This window comes from Lutra lutra, chromosome 8, assembly GCF_902655055.1.
Source record: "Lutra lutra chromosome 8, mLutLut1.2, whole genome shotgun sequence".
Lineage (NCBI taxonomy): Eukaryota > Metazoa > Chordata > Mammalia > Carnivora > Mustelidae > Lutra > Lutra lutra.
Window position 1 is genome coordinate 92,315,657 of NC_062285.1, and position 20,584 is coordinate 92,336,240.

At 41.1% G+C, this 20,584-nt stretch overlaps 2 protein-coding genes across 4 annotated transcripts in view; both read left to right on the top strand.

The window, feature by feature from the left end:
• XPOT (exportin for tRNA) overlaps positions 1-10,211 on the top strand; it is a 46,018-nt gene extending 35,807 nt beyond the window's left edge. For all 3 annotated transcript variants that reach the window (XM_047740956.1, XM_047740957.1, XM_047740958.1), the window contains 3 exons: positions 2,760-2,831; positions 5,231-5,287; positions 9,595-10,211. In XM_047740956.1, the coding sequence (XP_047596912.1) occupies positions 2,760-2,831; positions 5,231-5,287; positions 9,595-9,621 (156 nt within the window). In that variant the 3' untranslated portion in view covers positions 9,622-10,211. The remainder of the gene's footprint in view (positions 1-2,759; positions 2,832-5,230; positions 5,288-9,594) is intronic.
• A 4,078-nt stretch (positions 10,212-14,289) lies between these two features.
• The window catches only part of TBK1 (TANK binding kinase 1), a 48,706-nt gene continuing 42,411 nt past the window's right edge, over positions 14,290-20,584 (top strand). The window contains exons 1-2 of the mRNA XM_047741398.1: positions 14,290-14,498; positions 17,484-17,598. Coding sequence (XP_047597354.1) covers positions 17,512-17,598 — 87 coding nt within the window. The 5' untranslated portion in view covers positions 14,290-14,498; positions 17,484-17,511. The remainder of the gene's footprint in view (positions 14,499-17,483; positions 17,599-20,584) is intronic.

Genomic DNA, 20,584 nt, shown 5'->3' on the forward strand with positions numbered 1-20,584 from the left:
ATTTCTGCAGTAATTTCTCTAGGCCCGCTGTATGCTAGGGTGAAGAGTATGTGGGGACTGGGTACAGGGCGGGTGTAACAGGAGAGCTGTATAAAGATGAATTAAGTTTAAAAGTCCCCCAATATTTTTAGGACTTAGAATCAGGGGACACAATGTGTAAATAACTCAGTGGGTTAATTACTTGAATAGAAATAAATTAATACATCTATATTAAATGTAATATTGTGAGACTAAAGATGAGCAAGTAATTTGGCTCTGATGGCAGTATGAGAAAACCATAGGATAGAAGTAGTCTTGGTTTCATTGTTGTTGTTTTTTTTTTAAGATTTTTTTTTTATTTATTTATTTGACAGATCACAAGTAGGCAGAGAGGCAGGCAGAGAGAGAGAGGAGGAGGACTCAGGCTCCCTGCTGAGCAGAGAGCCCGAAGGTGGGACTCGATCCCAGGACCCTGGGATCATGACCTGAGCCGAAGGCAGAGGCTTTAACCACTGAGCTACCCAGGCGCCCCCCCCCTTTTTTTTTTAAGATTTTATTTATTTGTCAGAGAGAGCGAGAGAGAGCACAAAAGCAGTCAGAGGCAGAGAGAGAACCAGGCTCCCTGCTGAGCAAGGAGCCTGATGCGGGACTCGATCCTAGGACCCTGGGATCATGACCTGAACAGAAGGCAGCGGCTTAACCAGCAGAGCCATCCAGGCGTCCCTTGGTTTCATTTTTTGATAGGCTTTAGGACACATGTAGATTCATTAGACTGACAGGAGGAGGAGCTGTCATTCTGGGCAAAGTTAAGGAGGTATATGAAGACAGAGCAGATGTTGCCTTGTAGTATTTGATAGAAAATAATAGAATTGGGGCGCCTGGGTGGCTCAGTGGGTTGGGGCCTCTGCCTTCGGCTCAGGTCATGGTCCCAGGGTCCTGGGATCGAGCCCCACATCGGGCTCTCTGCTCAGCAGGGAGCCTGCTTCCCTTCCTCTCTCTCTGCCTGCCTCTGCCTACTTGTGATCTCTGTCAAATAAATAAATAAATAATCTTTTTAAAAAAAAAAAGAAAGAAAGAAAATAATAGAATTACCTGTTTAGCTAAAATAGGGAGGTAAAAGTCATAGCTAAAAAGTAAAACAGGACTAGGTGGTAAAAAGCCTTGTGTCATATATGAAAAGTTGGGAAGTCAGTGGGCACTAGGGTTATAGTTGAGGATGGCTTGAAGCAGATTCAGAGAGCAGTTTGGAATATGGGTCTGAAGCAGTTAGAACTAATACTGATTTTGGAGTCCACAGTGTATAGTCAGTGCAAAGTGGTAGGAACGAATGAGACTATCTAAGACCAGAATAGGAAAAAACCCTGGCTAAAGCAAGAGTTTAAGAGAAAGCTAGAAGTGTAACCAGAGGTATGAATGCTAAGGGAAAAGAGTCATAAGAGAGGATGCTAGAAAGTTGAGGGGGGCACCTGGCTGACTTAGTTGGTGAAGCATGTAGCTCTCAATCATGAGATTATGAGTTTGAGCCCCATGTTGGGTGTAGAGATTATTTAAAAATAAAATCCTTTAAAAAAGGAAAATCAAGGAGAATGAAGAATGAATAGAAACAGTGAGAATGGTATTTGTAATTCCAAAATATTTGTCTGGTTTTTGGAAGCTCTAATTTAGACACACAGAATTGAATCAAACAGAATATTCTATTTGAAAATGTTTCCCTTGGTTCTATTTTCTCATTTATTCATTTGACTGATTTTCTCTTGAGGTACACATTTACTTCTCCTGATTTAAAAAAACAACAACAATACTCCATTTTTAAGTGAGAACAGTGGGGTTATATGAGGTGATGGGCAATGCATGGGTACTAAATATAGGAGAGTACACTGAAGAAAAAGATGAAAAGCACCTGGCTGGCTCAGTCGGTAGAACGTGCAACTCTTGATCTTGGGGTTGTGAGTTCAAGCCCCACAGTGGCTGTAGCGCTTACTTTATTTATTTTTTTTTTTTAAAGATTTTATTTATTTGTCAGAGAGAGAGGAGAGCGAGCGAGCACAGGCAGACAGAATGGCAGGCAGAGGCAGAGGGAGAAGCAGGCTCCCCGCCAAGCAAGGAGCCCGATGTGGGACTCGATCCCAGGACGCTGGGATCATGACCTGAGCCGAAGGCAGCTGCTTAACCAACTGAGCCACCCAGGCGTCCCTGTAGCGCTTACTTTAAAAAAGAGAGAAGGGGCAGGGGTGATGAAATAACTTGCATTTTGCAGTGAAATGCAGCAAAAAGAAAAAGGGTATAGATATAATGCTAAGTAACGTTAACATGCAGTGAATGCTAAGCACTATTCTAAAAGCTTTATATTTCTTAACTCATCCACCCCTCACAATAACTCCATTTTTTTGGATGGGGAAACTGAGACTCAGGTTAAGTAACCTCAAGTTACCAGAAATTTTGCAGAGTCAAGCCTCAAACCAAAACAGTCTGACTCCAGACTATATTCTTCTTTTAAAAGATTTTATTTATTTATCTGACAGCACAAGCAGGGGGAGCGGCAGAGGGAGAGGGCGAAGCAAGCCCCCTCTGAGCAGGAAGCCCAATGGAGGGCTCCATCCCAGGATCATGACCCAAGTCAAAGGCAGACGCTTAACCCACTGAGCCACCCAGGCACCCCCAGACTATATTCTTAATCACAATACCATACTGTTTTTGACATGTACATGTATCATTCTAACTTCTTTTTATGCATCATTAATATCAAGATAATTCAGTTATAATTATCTTTTGGTTTTCAGGGCCCAGAATGTGTTCAGTATCTTCAACAAGAATATCTGCCTTCCTTGCAAGTAGCTCCAGAAATAATTCAGGTAAGAGCCGTCAGAGCAGACATGCCTCTTAATTCAATTAAAGAAATAAGACTATGTAGTTTAACCTAAATATTGATTCAAGAAAGTTAAACTGTGGGGCACCTGGGTGGCTCAATAGGTTGAGCCTCTGCCTTCAGCTCAGGTCATAGTCTTGGGGTCCTGGGATCAAACCTTGCATCGGGCTCTCTGCTCAGCGGGGAGCCTGCTTCCCCATCTCTCTGCCTGCCTCTCTGCCTACTTGTGCTCTCTCTGTCTGTCAAATGGATAAATAAAACCTTTAAAAAAAAAATTTTTTTTTTTTTTTTTTTTTTTAAAGAAAGTTAAACTGCATTCAGCTTGATGTTTTACTATTTACAGGATCACAGAGTTCAAACTTTAGGGGTACATGAAATTGAATGGGAGAAAATTATATTTTTATTTTTACTAACCTTTAACCAAAAGTTTAATTTCCTACCATTGTGTAGGTGACAAATCACAAATCACGGTAGCATTCACATTGCCTGTGACTTTGTCACCAGTAGAAATCACAGCTGTTTTTGTGTCACATTAGTTGTTCTAGGAATCTCACAATGCTGTTTATACTTCAGTATATTGAAATTATGAGTTCTGAAGATACACCACTAGACCTTGCTATCCGAGTCAGTCAGTAATCGTATTATTCCAGCACATATCAAAAATTTTTTAATAACCATTTTGATAACCAAAGTTTCTTTTTTAATCCCATATATTGTAAATTATAAATTTTAAAAAGCATTCTATAAAGAGTCCAGTAGGCTCCCCAGATTGCCAAAGGGCACTACAATACACAAACCTATTGTGAAGATTTGTGCTAGGTAGTTTATTTTACATATGTGAAGCTTATCAGTGCTTACTTTCTAAAACTGAAACTCTACTGTGAAGTATATGGAAAGCAATCTTCCATTTTTACACTATTGCAGAGTAATTTTTTTAATAGCATTCGGTGATTTTCTTAGCATATAGTTACCTAGACTTGTCCAACAAAACATAGATCTAATTGAGGTATCAAAGTTTTGATTACAAATCTCTTCATCAGATTCTAAGAATTGTTTTTTCACCAACAGTGTTTTTAAAAAATTTTTATGCTATTTTATAAAAGACAATGAAAAGATTGATTGAAAAATACGACAGATCTTACATAAGATTGATCATAAAACTCATTTTTAATGAATTTATGATCTTATTTCATGACATACCATCTTTGAAGGTATTAATGAATTTTCTCAGCTATTATTTGTTACATAAGGAAGGTAATGTTTTAATGAAAGCAATAAATTGCTAATTACTCAATGATCTTAATGCCCATCAAAAATAGAAATACACCAGATTGTTAAGTAAAGCAAAATTATATTTCTATCTAATAATCGGATTATAAAAAATAAGCATCCCCAGTTTTCCTTTTTTCATTTGCCTTCTGACAACACCGTTAGCAGAATTCTATTAGACTTAACCTCTTTTTCTTTTGGTCAAGCTCTGCTCAGTTACCACTCTTACTAGTTGAGAACAGTCAGAGCAATGTAGTTTTTGTTCCATTCTTCCTTCTCAGGTATGAGTCAACCTTGTTTAGGAGAGCCCTGCTCTCAAAAGTGAAAGCAACCTGTATCTGACAAGTATTACATTTGAAGATGCCATAGAACCTTTTTTGGTGAGGAGCTGTTCTAGTTGACTTTGATAAGTTATCATACTACTACTGTAGATTTAAAGCAACTTAAATGTCTTTTGACAGATGAATGGGTAAGTAAAATGTAGTATATACATACAATGGAATATTATTCAGCCTTAAAAGACATGCTCTCACGTGCTACAGCATGAATGAACATTGAGGACATTATGCTAAATGAAATAAGCCAGTCACGGAAAGAGAAATATTGTGTAATTCCACCTAAATGGAATATCTAAAGTAGTCCAACCCTTAGGAACAGAAAGTAGAATGGTGGTGGCCAGGGGTTTGCAGGGGGAGGAGGAACTGATGGTCAGTGAGTATAGTTTTAGTTTTACAAGGTGAAAAGTTCTAGAGGTCTGTTGCACAACACTATGTATGTAGTTAATACTAATGTACTATACATACAAAAACAGTGGTTAAGGGACACCTGGGTGGCTCAGTGGGTTAAGCCCCTGCCTTCGGCTCAGGTCATGATCTCAGGATCCTGGGATCGAGCCCCACATCTGGCTTTCTGCTCGGCAGGGAGCCCGCTTCCCCCTCTCTCTCTGCTTGCCTTTCTGCCTATTTGTGATTTCTCTCTCTGTCAAATAAATAAATAAATAAAATCTTTTTTTTTTTTTTTTTTTTTTTTTTAAACACAATTCAGATTTGGATTTGAATTACAGTGAATTTAATACAATTAGATTCATTCTCTTTCTCTCCTATCTCGGCCCCTCAGGAGTTTTGTCAAGCGCTTCAACAGCCTGATGCTAAAGTTTTTAAAAATTACTTAAAGGTAGGTATTTGGAAAACTTCTGTATCTTCATACCATCAGGTAATATTTTAGAGAGGAGAGAGAATACATATTACAGGATACTGTGTCATACTGTGGCCTTACCAATCATTACTTATTTGGGGATGTCTTCTAAAACCTGCTTATAAAAATCTGTAGTTCTGGGGTGCCTGGGTGGCTCAGTGGGTTAAGCCTCTGTTTTCGGCTCAGGTCGTGATCCCAGGGTTCTGGGATCGAGCCCCACATCGGGCTCTCTGCTCAGCGGGGAGCCTGCTTCCCTTTCTCTCTCTCTCTCTCTCTCTTCCTGCCTCTCAGCCTATCTGTGATCTCTGTCTGTCAAATAAATAAATAAAATCTTAAAAAAAAAGATCTGTAGTTTTAAATGTTATATGTTAGAGTTTTCTATAAAGCCCCTTTCAGCTGAGTTCTTAGAAGAGATCATAAAAAGTGAGGTAAGCGTACTGTGTACATGCTTGAACATACTATGAAAATGCCAGTCAATTTCCTTTTACAGTTTGTAAAGTAATTAAGTAGGAAATACAGGATTGAGACAGCAAGTAATGTTTAAGAACATGTGCCTAGGGTGCCTGGGTGGCTCAGTCATTGAGTGTCTGCCTTCGGCTCAGGTCATGATACCAGGGTCCTGGAATAGAGCCCCGAATCGGGCTCTGCTCAGCAGGGAGCCTGCTTCCCCCTCTCTCTACCTGCCTCTCTGCTTACATGTGATCTCTCTCTCTGTGTCAAATAAATAAATCTTTAAAAAAGAGAGAGAGAGGGACGCCTGGGTGGCTCAGTTGGTTAAGCAGCTGCCTTCGGCTCAGGTCATGATCCCGGCGTCCTGGGATCGAGTCCCACATCGGGCTCCTTGCTTGGCAGCGAGCCTGCTTCTCCCTCTGCCTCTGCCTGCCACTCTGTCTGCCTGTGCTCACTCTCGCTTCTCTCTCTATGACAAATAAATAAATAAAATCTTTAAAAAAAAAAAAAAAAAAGAGAGAGAGAGACGGGACGCCTGGGTGGCTCAGTGGGTAAAGGCCTCTGCCTTCAGCTCGGGTCATGATCCCGGGATCCTGGGATCAAGCCCCTCGTCGGGCTCTCTGCTCAGCAGGGAGCCTGCTTCCCTTCCTCTCTCTCTGCCTGCCTCTCTGCCTACTTGTGATCTCTGTCAAATAAATAAATAAATAAAATCTTTAAAAAAGAGAGGGAGAACATGTGCCCATATTGAGTTGAAAGAAAGAAACTAAAATATAAAAACAGAAGTATGAGTTACTTGGTTATATCCTGTTTTTGAAACTTCTCAATTGTAAAACGGACAGAAAGAATCCTCAGATTGAGCAATCAAGGCTTTTTTACATTCATAAATTGAACAGATTTTTTATTTTAAATATTTATTTGAGAGAGAGCACCTGGGGGAGGAGCAGAGTGGGAGGGTAAAGGAAGGGAAAGAATCTTCAGCAGACTGCACTTAGCATGGAGCCTGATCCAGACTTGATCTCCTAACCCTGAGATCATGACCTGAGCCAAAACCAAGAGTTGGATGCTTAACCAGCTGAGCTACCCAGGCGCCCCATAAATTGAGTGAATTAAAAAAAAAACCTCCAGATTGGGGTACCTGGGCGGCTCAGTCGGTTGAGGGTCTGCATCCAGCTCAGGTCATGGTCCCAGGGTGCTGGGATCAAGCCCCGCATTGGGCTCCCTGTTCAGCAGAGAGCCTCCTTCTCCATCTCCCTCTGCCTGCTGCTCTGCCTACTTGTGCTCTCTGTCAAATAAATAAATAAACTCAATCAATCGGTAATTAAATAAAATAAAACTTCTCCAGGAATTCAAATTTACAATTTAAATCCATGAGGCAGAACTGTCTTGCTCTCACCCAGGTAGTCATTCATTACTCCATGATGGCTTTTTATGTAACAGGTACTATGCTAACTGCTGCAAACAACCATATGAGTTACTTTCCTTGCCAATAAAGAGCTCATGTTTTGGAAGTAAAATTGCAGTGTGACAAGATGAAGAACTGTTTTTTGTTTGTATTACCCTCATTCAACAAATTTGAGGACAAAACACTATGCTAAATATATTGGTAGCAGGTGACTTAATAACCACCTGGTTCTTTTGTCTAAGGCACTCTAAAATTGATAAGTCAAGGCCTTTGCTGAGGAAGTAAGTGTGTGTCGTCCTTAATTTTGCTTCTGTAACATCTGTCCTTGTCCATTTTTTTCCCTGGTCGTAGTTTGTCAGCTTAAACTGATAGGAGTTTGTGAGAAGAAGATTAGAAGTTACTGTTTAAGATTGGGAACCCTCCCCACTGCCATTTCCCTATAAAATCGAAGTGCCTGTGGAGGTGACGTCTGTTATATAACTGATCCAGCTGGTGAAAGGACTCACAAAAATTGTAACTTTCTATTAAAGGGATCTGTAACAGCCAATCCAGGTACAGTGTTGCAGGCTTGTGCTCCTAACATAGTAATTCATCCAGCTGCATTTATAAAGTCTTCCTCCCAAGCCCCAACTTTTTTTTCAGTGGGACCATTATCTCCAGGATAGCACTATTCTTGTTTTGGGGAAAGTGAAGTTCCATCTTTTGTGCCTACTCTCTTTAGATGTGATCGATCCTTAGATCTTGCCGATTCTCTCCTTCTCACTCTGAACTTGCTCTGTCTCCACTGCTGCTGCTCTGGTGTGGAGTTGGGTTCTCTCATGCCGATATCCCTTCCCTTGTAGCCAAGCTGAGCTGTCGGAAAACCCTGAATAGTCCTCTAAAATTCATTCCCCTTATATTCTTCATAAACCTATACCGTTGATTAAAAATAAACTCATGTTTCTTAGTTTGACATTCAGGGTTTTTTGTTGTTGTTGTAGTTGTTGTTGTTTCCTATTTCTGGTATTAGACCACCTTTCTGATTTCTCTTGCTGACATGGTCTTTGCTGTTCTTCAAAAATTCTGCCTCATTAGCAACCCTCCTCCTTTATGAATTCTACCCATTCTTTTTTTTTTTTTTTTAAGATTTTATTTATTTATTTATTTGACAGAGAGAGATCACAAGTAGATGGAGAGGCAGGCAGAGAGAGAGAGAGAGAGGGAAGCAGGATCTCCGCCGAGCAGAGAACCCGATGCGGGACTCGATCCCAGGACCCTGAGATCACGACCTGAGCCGAAGGCAGCGGCCCAACCCACTGAGCCACCCAGGCGCCCGAATTCTACCCATTCTTTAGGCTTGCCTCAAGCTTGGCCTCTTTGTGAGACTTTGTTTTGCTCATGTAGTGATCATTCCTCTCTTCACTTAGTCAACAGATTATTTGTTAAATGAATGCCTGATCTGTTAGATACTAAGGATACAAGGATGAATACAGTCCTTCGTGAGTTTACAGCCAGTAGTCTTTCCAGTGCTCACTTAACATATATCTAACTATGTGGGCTTCTGGCTGACTTACTCTCAGGATCATGAGTTCATGCCCCACAATGGGTGCAAAGATTACTTAAAAATAAAATCTGTATTTGAAAAAAACAAAAAACAAAAAACATGTATCTAACTATAGGAAGGTAGTATGTAATATTGGACCAGTCACCAGCACAACCTCTAGCCTATTCATTCATACTCTCAAATGTTGAATTGCAAGTATTTTTTTTATAATCAAATAAATAGGGGCACCTGGGTGGCTCAGTGGGTTAAAGCCTCTGCCTTCAGCTTGAGTCATGATCCCGGGGTCCTGGGATCGAGCCCCGCATCGGGCTCTCTGCTCAGCAGGAAGCCTGCTTCCCCCTCTCTCTCTGCCTGCCTCTCTGCCTACTTGTGATGTCTGTCTGTCAAATGAATTTTTAAAAAAATCTTTATAATCAAATAAATAGTAAATTCCTTAGGGGATAACAGCTGCTATCTTTAGCTTTGGTTTGTTTATTTCTTTCTCAAAATTTAATTGGCCTATATTAGCTATGACTGTGTGCCAGTCAGCAAAAGGTATAAAGAGCATGTTTTCCTCTGACCACTTGAGTTCTCGCATTAGCGTTAATAACCGTATTTTCACTAGTTTCCCAACTAATGTCAACATAAGTTATCTTGAGATTTGATCAAATTGTCCAAAAAAGGAAGTTCTTGTACCGTGTGTGGATTTTTTTTAATTAACATATTATGTGTTATTTGCTGCAGGGGTACAGGTCTGTGCCATGTGTGGATTTATACAGTATGTGAAATGTTCTAAATATTGATTTTATTTTACAAAAGAATAACTAGCACTTACTGACTTGGAACCATTCTTCAGGTAAAAGGTGACATCTTCTGACATCAGTACTAATTGTACTAATATTTTATTTACAGGTATTCTTCCAGAGAGCAAAGCCCTAAGGACTGGATCTCCCTGTGCCTGCTTTATGATCAGGAATTCCAGTTGATTTATAAGGAAGCAGTTTTGTGTGCCATTCACCCTGGTCTTTTTAACATTGCTTTAAGCTTATTACAGTATATGTATTGGGATTTCTCTGTAAAATGGGTGTAATTTTCTCTGAATATAGGTATGTGACAACAAGAGAAGTTGCTTGCATGCCAGTGCAAATTTGTTCTACATAAAAATGCTGTTAAAAGATACAGCACGGTTATTCTAGTACCTTTCTTTTTTTTTTTTTTTTACTTGAAACGTTAAATCCTTTATAAAGACCATAGCAGGAAAACAGTGTACTTTTTTTTTCAATTGCTAAATATAAAATGTTTGAAATTTTTAATTTTCTTTTATGTGTGTTGTCTCAAAATATGGGGGGAATATAACAAACCAAAACTAATTTTTCGTAGATAGCCATTACATTTCTTTAAACTATTTCGATGCCAATGTGGGTTCTACAGAAGAGAATGGTTTCATAAATTAACTGATTTAAGAGTAGGTACCGGTGTTATACACTTTTTATAAAAAAATAAAAATAAATTTTACGTAGTGAAATCTACCAAGTCTTTTTTGATATTATTATAAGTACTTTAATTTTATTTTCTCATCTCTTTCTGATTTTTCATTTAAAGAATTGCACATATAAGCTTATAGATGATTTATCTATGCTCCCAAAAGGTTATATGGAGCTTAATTCTCTCAGATTCATTTTAAAATGCTTTAAAAAGCCTATTTCAATCTAGTGCTAGAATTTAAAATCCAATTTTCCCCTCTTTTATTGGATTTACTTGGGACACTGTACCTATGCATTAATGATGCTTACAAGTAGGTGCCCATTTAGTTAACAGAAGTACTTCTCCCCATTTTTATTCATGACCCTGCAAGAAAGCAAGAGGAAAATAATAGTAAGTAATATTAGGAAATTAAGAGAGGAGGGATAAACTGAGCAGCAGAATTAAATTACTACAGTCATTGGGCAGGGTATGTGTTGTAATGAGCCCTGGATATTATAAGAGTGATGAATCACAGACCTGTACTCCTGAAACAAATAATACATTATATGTTAACTGAATTCAAAGAAAGAACAATTACTACAGTCATTTAAATTTAAATTTTACAAGCTCAAGATTTTAGGTGAGGGTTGGTTTTTTTTTTTTTTTTTAACCTTTGGCCCATGTGGTTCCCCTCCCTAAAGTTTTCATGATGGCTTCAGTGGTCTATAAACTCCCTAAAACTATTCTAAATTATATACATAAATCTTTCTTGGCGATAATTGCAGTAGTGATTATAAACGTTTTCCTTACATTGTAGAATAAAAGTACTAAACTAAATTAACTGTTAAACTAAATTAACTTTTAAAAAAAGGATGGATGAAATGTGTATTATACTTAAATAAAAATGTTTTTAAGAATAGGTAAGTGAGGGGGACCTAACTGGCTCAGCTGGGTAAAGCATAGGACTTTTGATCTCAGGGTCATAAGTTTAAGCCCCATGTTGGGCATAGAGCCTACTTTTTTTTTTTTTTTTTTAAGATTTTACTTATCTAAAAGAGAGCATGAGCAGGGGGAGGGGCAGCAGGAGAGGGGCAAGTAGACCCTGCTGAGCACTAGCCTGATAGGGGACCAGATCCCAGAACCCTGAGATCATGACCTGAGCCACCCAGGCACCCCCATAGAACTTACTTTTAAAAAATAAATTCTCCCTAAAAAAAAAAGAAAAAAAATGGGATACCTGGGTGGTTCAGTCAGTTAAGCATCCTATTCTTGATTTCGGCTCATGTTATGATCTCAGGGTCGTGGGATCAAGTCCCACGTCAGGCTCTGTGCTAAGTGTGGAGCCTGCTTAAGATTCTTTATCCCTTGGGGCACCTGGGTGGCTCAGTGGGTTAGGCCTCTGCCTTCGGCTCAGGTCATGATCTCAGGGTCCTGGGATCGAGCCCCGCATCGGGCTCTCTGCTCAGCGGGGAGCCTGCTTCCCCCTCTCTCTGCCTGCCTCTCTGCCTACTTGTGGTCTCTATCTGTCAAATAAATAAATAAAATCTTCAAAAAACAAAAAAAAGATTCTTTCTCCCTCTTCCTCACCCCCCAACCCCACTCGCTCACAAGTGCTCTCTCTCTAAATAAAGAAATTAAAATGGGTATGTGAAAGCTTTAGTGTTCCATTGATAAGCTTTCTTGTACTGTAAAAAAGATCATGGCATCTAGTGCAATAGCACTAATTTTTCAAAGTATACTAACAAGTCAGCATAGTGCTTAAGAGCTAAGGCAGGTTGCAGATTTAAGTAGGTTCAAATAACAGTTGTACTAGTCACTGGTTTTAAAAAGTTTAAGTAATTTAAATAACTTCTCCATATACATTTCCACATCTGTAAAATGGGGGAGATAATGGTAGCTACCTCACAACCAAGAATTTAAGTATGAATAGCTTCTTATACTACCTGCGCACGAAGGCTTCGTATTAGCTATGATCGCTGTACTATTAGTTCCATATATGTAAAGATGACGCCTCCTTTTTCCCTGTTTAAAGCCCTTCAAAAGACTGTGTATGTTCACGGTCAAGAGAAAACAAAACATGGAAATTAAGAGTCTGCAGTAGAAGATAAACTTCATGTTCTATAGTGATGTATAATACCCATCTTTCCCTGAAGTTACCCAGAGCACCTTTTTTTAGGGAGTACCATAGCAATTAGGAAATTCTGCTTCCTCATGAATTACTTACTTGTATTTAGTTTCCAAAAATAAGCCCCCAAATAATTGTCACAAGAGTGAATCTCACCTCTTGAAAGGTGAGGTCACTAAAGCAAAGACGGATTTGTATGGCTTGACTATGGAACAGCAAGGGTTTTAAGATGCCTGGTCTAGTTATGTGCCTAACAGTTTAAAGTCTTAAATGTTAACGTTAATTGGTTCACAAACAGTTCTACCTTTAAGAAAATACCTGTGGTATTTCAGTGATAAATAATTTGGTAAATATGTGAATCAAGGCCTTTGGCTCAGCTAATTACATTTTCTCCCATAAAACTTTTGAGCTGTAGGTACTGTTGTAAGGAACCTGGACAGGTCCCCTTCTTGGTGTTAGATGCAGAACTGAAATTGGTTGGAATTGTAAGCAGTAAATAGATTTGTTGTTAGAATGGTTCCATCTAACATTGGTTAATTAAATGGTTTATTTTAACATTGTTTAAAGGTCTAATAAAGTAACTTCCTTTGTAACAACGCATTACTGTGGACTTCTGTTATTTCCATTGTGCAAGGAACATAACAGACTTACCTTATGGGGCGGGGGAACGTGCTTAGAGTCAGTATTTGGTGGGGAGAGTTGGGACTGCAAACCCAGATGTGTTCCATTCAAAAAGCCCCTGGTTTCCTATTTCATTCCTGGTTGCTGTAGTTCTCAACTGGGAAGAATTCTTCCTCGTCAGTCTTTTAAGTTTAGCCCTGAAACAACCGGAGTGTCTCTGACCTCTCCCTGTGTTGAGAAAGGCTGCAGTGCAGTCAGTGGGCAGAAGGAATCACTCTAGGGAAGAGCTGCTTGAGATCCTGGAGGCACGAGTATTCAGGACCTGATTTCAGTCAAGTTCTCCAATACTGCCATGTTCCAAATACCGTGTAAAGAGGGAGTTAAGACAACTTTCATTCCTGACTTCCTCACTCAACGCAAAAAAAAAAAAAAAAAAAAAAGAGTAAGGAATTAAGTGAGCTTATTTACATTAAGAATTGCACGTCTGGGGGGCGCCTGGGTGGCTCAGTGAGTTAAGCCGCTGCCTTCGGCTCAGGTCATGATCCCAGGTCCTGGGTTCAAGCCCCACATCGGGCTTTCTGCTCAGCAGGGAGCCTGCTTCCTCCTCTCTGGGGCGCCTGGGTGGCTCAGTGGGTTAAGCCGCTGCCTTCGGCTCAGGTCATGATCTCAGGGTCCTGGGATCGAGTCCCACATCGGGCTCTCTGCTCAGCAAGAAGCCTGCTTCCCTCTCTCTCTCTCTCTCTCTGCCTTCCTCTCCGTCTACTTGTGATCTCTCTCTGTCAAATAAATAAATAAAATCTTAAAAAAAAAAAAAAAAGAATTGCACGTCTGGATTACTCTGAGGCGACCATGGGACTCCACTGCAGCCAACACAGCCTTTAAAACACTTTCAGAGGGACGCCTGGGTGGCTCAGTTGGTTAAGCAGCTGCCTTCGGCTCAGGTCATGATCCCAGGATCCTGGGATCGAGTCCCACATCGGGTTCCTTGCTCGGCAGGGAGCCTGCTTCTCCCTCTGCCTCTGCCTGACACTCTGTCTGCCTGTGCTCCCACGTGCTCTCTCTCTCTAACAAATAAAATCTTTAAAACACTTTCAGATCTATCTGTCCAGACTATGTTACTCCCCAGGGACAGCTTCGCACGTGTCCAGCATTCTGCACACCTGTGACTATTAGAATGTTTGCAATCAATGTCTGTCTTCCCCACTGTCACCGCACGTCGCGCTCTGTTGGTGGCTCTCGAGGACGGGGACGGGGCGGGATTTGCAGTTCTGGGAAACCGAAACTGCTCACTGCGCAGGGCTCCCTAGCTTCACCCTTAGGGTGAGGGAGGGGCAGGCAGAGGGTGTGGACCAGTTCCGACTCCAGGCAACCCCCAGTCTCCCCGCCCCTCTCGACGAAGAACGAGGAAACCAGCAGCCCCACCAGCCCTGGCCGCAGGGTAGGCGGCGGAGGCCGAGGCCCGTCCGGCGGGCGTGCGCACGCGCACCGGAGCGCGCCGGCCGTCGGTCACGTGGCCCCCGGCCAGGGCTCGCGAAGCCGGAAGTGTCCCGAGGCTCACGGAGGCCGCGGTAGCCCGCTGGAGGTGGTGCGACGGAGACCGGGCGCGGTAAGTGGGGCGGCGCGGGCAGAGGGGCCGAGCCGCGCGGGGCACGAGAAGGGAGGCCCGCAGGGGCTGGCGCGGAGCGCTCCCGCCCCCTGTGGGAAATTGGGATGCTGAGTCAGAGCGGGGGCGGGGCGGGCGACCCGGGAAGCCCAGCACCACCGGAGGCCGAGCCCTGCCGGGACCTTGACTGGGTGGACGCCTCCCGCCCCGGTGTTTGGGGCGTCCGAAACCCGGTAGAATGGTCGTGCGGGCCCGGTCCCTTCCACCTCTACTTCTCGCCCCCCTGGGCTGCCCTCTGACCGGGGCCCTCCCGGGTCAGCGTTCAGCGACGTTGGGCACGAAGAAAGAGGTGGTGCTCTTTACCTGGTATGGGCCCTGGCCGCCCCGGAGAGACGGATCTCCCCCCCCCCCTTTTTTTAAAGAGTTTGACTGCTTTCTACCGCTTTATGAGCGTTGACACGAACAGCAGTGTTCAAATGGTTTGATTTTACAGATGATTCAGGAGACGTTTCGTTAGGGTTTTAGTGATGGTAACCGCGGGGATTGACTAACCGGAAGCTGGAAGCAGAGGACGTCTATTAGTATACACACATATAATGTGAATTCCCAAACATTTCCTTTGGGAAATTGCTTACGGTTTTATCTTCCAGTCCGTTTCCCAGGTATTTTCAGTAGATGGCTTCAAAACAAGGTCTACCCGTTAACTGCCCAGTGCAAAGACCCACTTTTTTCACTCTAGAAGGCTGGATTATTAACATAGTGGTAGAGTTTGGAAATCCTTGAACTTTGTCCAGATGCCTGTCATCAAACTTGTTTTCATCCATAGACAAATGGTAACTTTCGTTTTGGACAGTATGAGGAAGTAGGCTTAAGGCAGGCACTAGTAACATACTTGTTGAGTGCCTGCCTATGGTGTATCAAAATTTGGGGAAGATTTAAAAAGCAAACATCTTGTGGATGCGCTGAGTCATGTTTTAGCATGCTGTTATTGTGGGTTTATTGGAAGATAGTTTCAAAAGACATTTCCCCTCATCATTGTGAAACTAGTCTTAAATCTTCATATAGAGAGCAGATATCTTAGCTGATAAAAGTGCTTATATATTATTCACTAGGTACGTGTGGGTACCTGACTACACTATTTTACATTTACAGTTACCTCAGCACAGTTACAGTAATTAGGGAAGGTTTTTCATTATTGAAAAATATTTGAAAATACTGAAAAGATAGTTGATATTATTAACCTCAGCTGACAGATGTGTATTCCTTGTGAGAAGTGCTTCTTATTTTTATTGCTTATTTCCAATAAGTTGCTGTTTAGATAACATTCCTTATCTAAATTAGATGGATGGTAAAGGTTATATATCTTAATTGTGGGAGGCCACGGTAAGGCTTGAGACGAGAACCAAACCAGGCCCTGACTTGTGCCTCCTTTAAAGGCTGAATAGCTGAACAAAAGGCTTAGGTCGATAAAGTCTAGTAGCACTGAGAAAGGGTCTGTGCTGTGTTGCGTGCTCGCCTACGTGACTTCCCACACATTTGCTAGTCAGATAGAGACGATTTGGCCGGGGTCAGAAATTCTTGGCTGGTCCTTGCTGTCCTTGCACGGGCTATAGACTACACCACTGTAAGACTGTGCTGTGCTTACATAAACTATGTCTTGAGTGGCCTTGAAGTCAGTACATCTGGCGCTAGAGGGTCTGCTATTGGTGCTTGGGAAATAGATAATGGGAAAGCTTGAAGGAGTTTCTGTGCATGTTACAAACTCTTTAGTAATCAGCTAAAAACAGATACTTTCTTATGATTGTTTCTGTTAGCTCTATAATGCCTTGCTGCCTTGAATAAAATTGGCACTATTGGACATCCTCCTTGGTGCTCCTCCTGCCCCCATCTCTTTGTCTCTTAATTTCTTTTCAGCATCCTCTTACCCTTTCGACCCTGGTCAATTTGTCGCGCCGGCCGCGACACTTAATATATAAGATTATTGAAAATGGACCATTCTTTATGTTTCTAATCCTTCTTGGAATATTGGCAGTCATTAATTCATCACTGAATACCTAGTCTGTTCTAATGGACTACAAAGGGATATCAGGATCTGATTTGATCTGATATTACAGCAGATTTAATGTGGCATGGTGAGAATATTGTTTATGCTACTAATTTTTATTCCAACATGGAGCTCAAGTATTTTTAATATCCTTGTAGTAATGTAGTTTTCCAGTTATTAAAGGAGAAGGCTAGGAAGGGGTGGTGCTTTTTTTTTAAATCAACTTTATTTTTTAGAGCAGTTTTAGATTTAGCAAAATTGAGCAGAAGATACAGAGATTTTACTTAATACATAATAGCATCCACTTGCTTATTTTTTAAGACTTTGGTAATATATACTTAATATGTGTATATTTATATACTTGGAGATTGGACAGATTGTCCTTAATTTCACAAGAGTTAGCAGCCTTTCAAGAATAAAAACTTTTGCATCTTTCCATTATGATTGTCAGGCACCATGCAGATGAAATTTTACCTTATGGAAATGTTATGCCATGGCAACAGTTGTTTTCATTAGTATAGCCCTGCCCTTAAAGAAACAAAGCAATTCTTTTCTATACTTCTGTTATATTTTACTTTATGACTTTAAAACACCTTATAATTCATCACAGACTAATCTTTCAAAACTTTTGAAGGAGATAAGTGGCCAGTATCACTCTCCTGAGAAAGATAAAATTAGAAGGGAAATAGATATTTTATGCCGCCCTGGGATAAGTGAGTTAAAATGAGTATATAAGATGTCATTGGTTAATGTTTTTTTTTCAGAGCCCACATGACATTTTAGTCTTTAATATTGTTGGAAGCTTAGATTTTTACATTAGACTGCACTTTTCAGTTTAGCAATAACTAAGTGATGATCTTACTGGAGACTAAAAATAGCTAACATTTGTTCCTTAAATGTGTTGTTCCCTTAAAACAACATGCACTTTTTTTCTTCTCTCTTAGTTTAACAAGAACTCCTGACCAAGCCGAGATGCAGAGCACTTCTAATCATCTGTGGCTTTTATCTGATATTTTAGGCCAAGGAGCTACGGCAAATGTCTTTCGTGGAAGGCATAAGGTTGGTTCAGAGAAAACTGTGAAGGCTTTTTATCACTGTATATGTTCTCTTTGGGGAAGCACACTTGTACTAAAATGTGAGACTTGATGAGACTCGATGTTTTCGCTTACCAAAGAGAGTTCTTGTTTTTGTGGTTCAAGTATAGCTTGTGTTAGAGTTAGTTATACCTACCTGATAGTGGCAGAGGTTATGTGTTGGGAGTGGAGAAAAAGAGATTGGTTTAAAAAAGGGACTGGGGGGGGCGCCTGGGTGGCTCAGTGGGTTAAGCTGCTGCCTTCGGCTCGGGTCGTGATCTCAGAGTCCTGGGATCGAGCCCCGCATCGGGCTCTCTGCTCAGCGGGGAGCCTGCTTCCTCCTCTCTCTCTGCCTGCCTCTCTGCCTGCTTGTGATCTCTCTGTCAAATAAATAAAATCTTTTTATAAATAAATAAATAAATAAATAAATAAATAAGGAAGGAAGGAAGGAAGGAAGGAAGGGACTAGGAAGATTGGTGTTGTGCCTTTTGATTCTTTCCCCAACCTAGTCCTTGTAGTGAATGACCTCACTAGCAGAGAAGTTCCTTATGGCAGTGAGTGCATTGGGGTGGGCTGCAGATGAAGGAAGTATTCAAAGGCAGATGTATAGTTTGAGGGGAATCCACAGATGATTCTGATATGCTGTATTACAGTTTCATGTCCGAGCAAACAGCATCCTACAAGGTAGATTGAAATTAAAAGAGATTATCAGCAAGGAGCCCACACTTCAAAGGTATGAGGTAAACAGAACTTGTTAGTGGAAGTGAGAATAGAATAAAAAGCTAATCTTGGAGGCACTTCAAGAACCAAGAAAGAGGGACGCCTGGGTGGCTCAGTTGGTTGGATGACTGCCTTCGGCTCAGGTCGTGATCCCAGGGTTCCCGGATCGAGTCCCACATCGGGCTCCCAGCTCCACGGGGAGTCTGCTTCTCCCTCTGACCTTCTCCTCGCTCATGCTCTCTCTCACTGTCTCTCTCTCAAATAAATAAATAAAATCTTTAAAAAAAAAAAAAAAAACACAAAAAAGATTTTCTGTCAGATTCTATATTGGAAGATGAAATTAAAGATAATTAAAATAACTTAAAATGAAGAAATTTAAGATCATTAAAGTTTCTATTCTGGAAAGGAAGCTGGAAAAATAATAGGGGAAAAAATCTTTTATAATGCAAATAATCCACTAATATTTCAGCACTGTGAACTCTTTTTGACTAAATGATATTTGGAGACTTTTAAGTTCTTGTTTTCAGAAACAAGAGCTTTAAATATTTGAGTAAGGAGGAGTTTCATGTTTTCCTATAGCTGTGTGATTGCCAGTCAGTTCTGTCAGAAAGAATAAGATAAGCATTCAGAGGGGAGGGGCTGTTTCCTCTGAGGAGAGACGCTGACTGTAAACAGCCTCTGGTTCGTAGCGACTGAATCAGAAGTGTCATACAGCTTTTAGCCTTTTTCCCTCAGATTCCAGAATTGTCCACAGGTTCTGGGTTCTTTATCAAGTCCATATGGTCAACTTTGGATATTCCTGCCCTAGAAATTGTTTTTGTTTTATGCCCTGTGCCAAGAAGAAAAGAAAATAGGTGGTGACACAAGATTTAGTGTTGAGACCACATCTGTCTGTCTGTCTTCCTGTGACCCAAATTAACTTAACAAACTTTAATAATCACTTGGTACGTGACAGGCACTGTGACAGATCTAGTGAACATAACCGCAAATAACGTGCAGTTCCTTCCCACAAAGAGTTTTGGGTTTAGCTGGTGTTGGAAAGGATGTAAATTGGAAACTGATGGGATAATAGGTAGTCAGTAGTGACAGAAATTAGGGGAGGCATATTCCATGTATTCTGGTCCTCTTTCCTTACTTAGATACTTAGTGTCCTTCATTTAAGTTCCTATATATAGTAGGCATTCTGCAAATGTTTGTGGAATAAAAGAATGAAGAATGAGGACAGATTAGACCACCCTAAGAGAACCCAAAGTTCTTCTTCAAAGGGAACAGAAATGTATTTTATCCCATATAGTCAGAAGGCCTAAAATAAGGATTTGAGAGTCATAGGAATTTACTTAAAAGACTGTGAAGAGTCAGTTTAATATTCAGTCCCTAGTATTCTTCCCACAGATGTATTTTGAGAAATCATGTTTGTTCTCAGTGACATCAATTTCAGAGGTTTAGGACTATGCCTGAAAAATCCTGCTTGTCCTTAACTATTTAAGAATTTTTTTTTCCAGGGCGCCTGGGTGGCTCCGTGGGTTAAGCCTCTGCCTTTGGCCCAGGTCATGATCTCAGGATCCTGGGATCGAGCCCCACATTAGGCTCTCAGCTCAGCAGAGAGCCTGCTTCCCCTATCTCTCTGCCTGCCTACTGTGATCTCTCTCTCTCTGTCAAATAAATAAATAAAATCTTAAAAAAAAAAAAAAAAGATTCTTTCTCTCCCTCTGCACTTCTTCTTCCTTTTTTTTAAAAGATTTTATTTATTTATTTACTTGACAGACAGAGATCACAAGTAGGCAGAGAAGCAGGCAGAGAGAGAGGAGGAAGCAGGCTCCCCACTGACCAGAGAGCCCGATGCGGGGCTCGATCCCAGGACCCTGGGATCATGACCTGAGCTGAAGGCAGAGGCTTTAACCCATTGAGCACCCAGGCGCCCCTCCCTCTGCACTTCTAAAAAAAAAAAGAAGAAGAAAAAGAAGAATTTTTTTTTCCTCTCCCCCTTTTTAAAATTAATTGTTTTTATTAACTTATAATGTATTATTTGCCCTGGGGTACAGGTCTGTGAATCATCAGGCTTACACACTTCACAGCACTCACCATTTTATTTAAGAATTTTTCTTTTAAGGTTTTATTTATTTATTTATTTGACAGAGATCACAAGTAGGCAGAGAGGCAGGCAGAGAGAGAGAGGAGGAAGCAGGCTCCCCACCGAGCAGAGAGCCCGATGCAGGGCTCGATCCCAGGACCCTGAGATCATGACCTGAGCC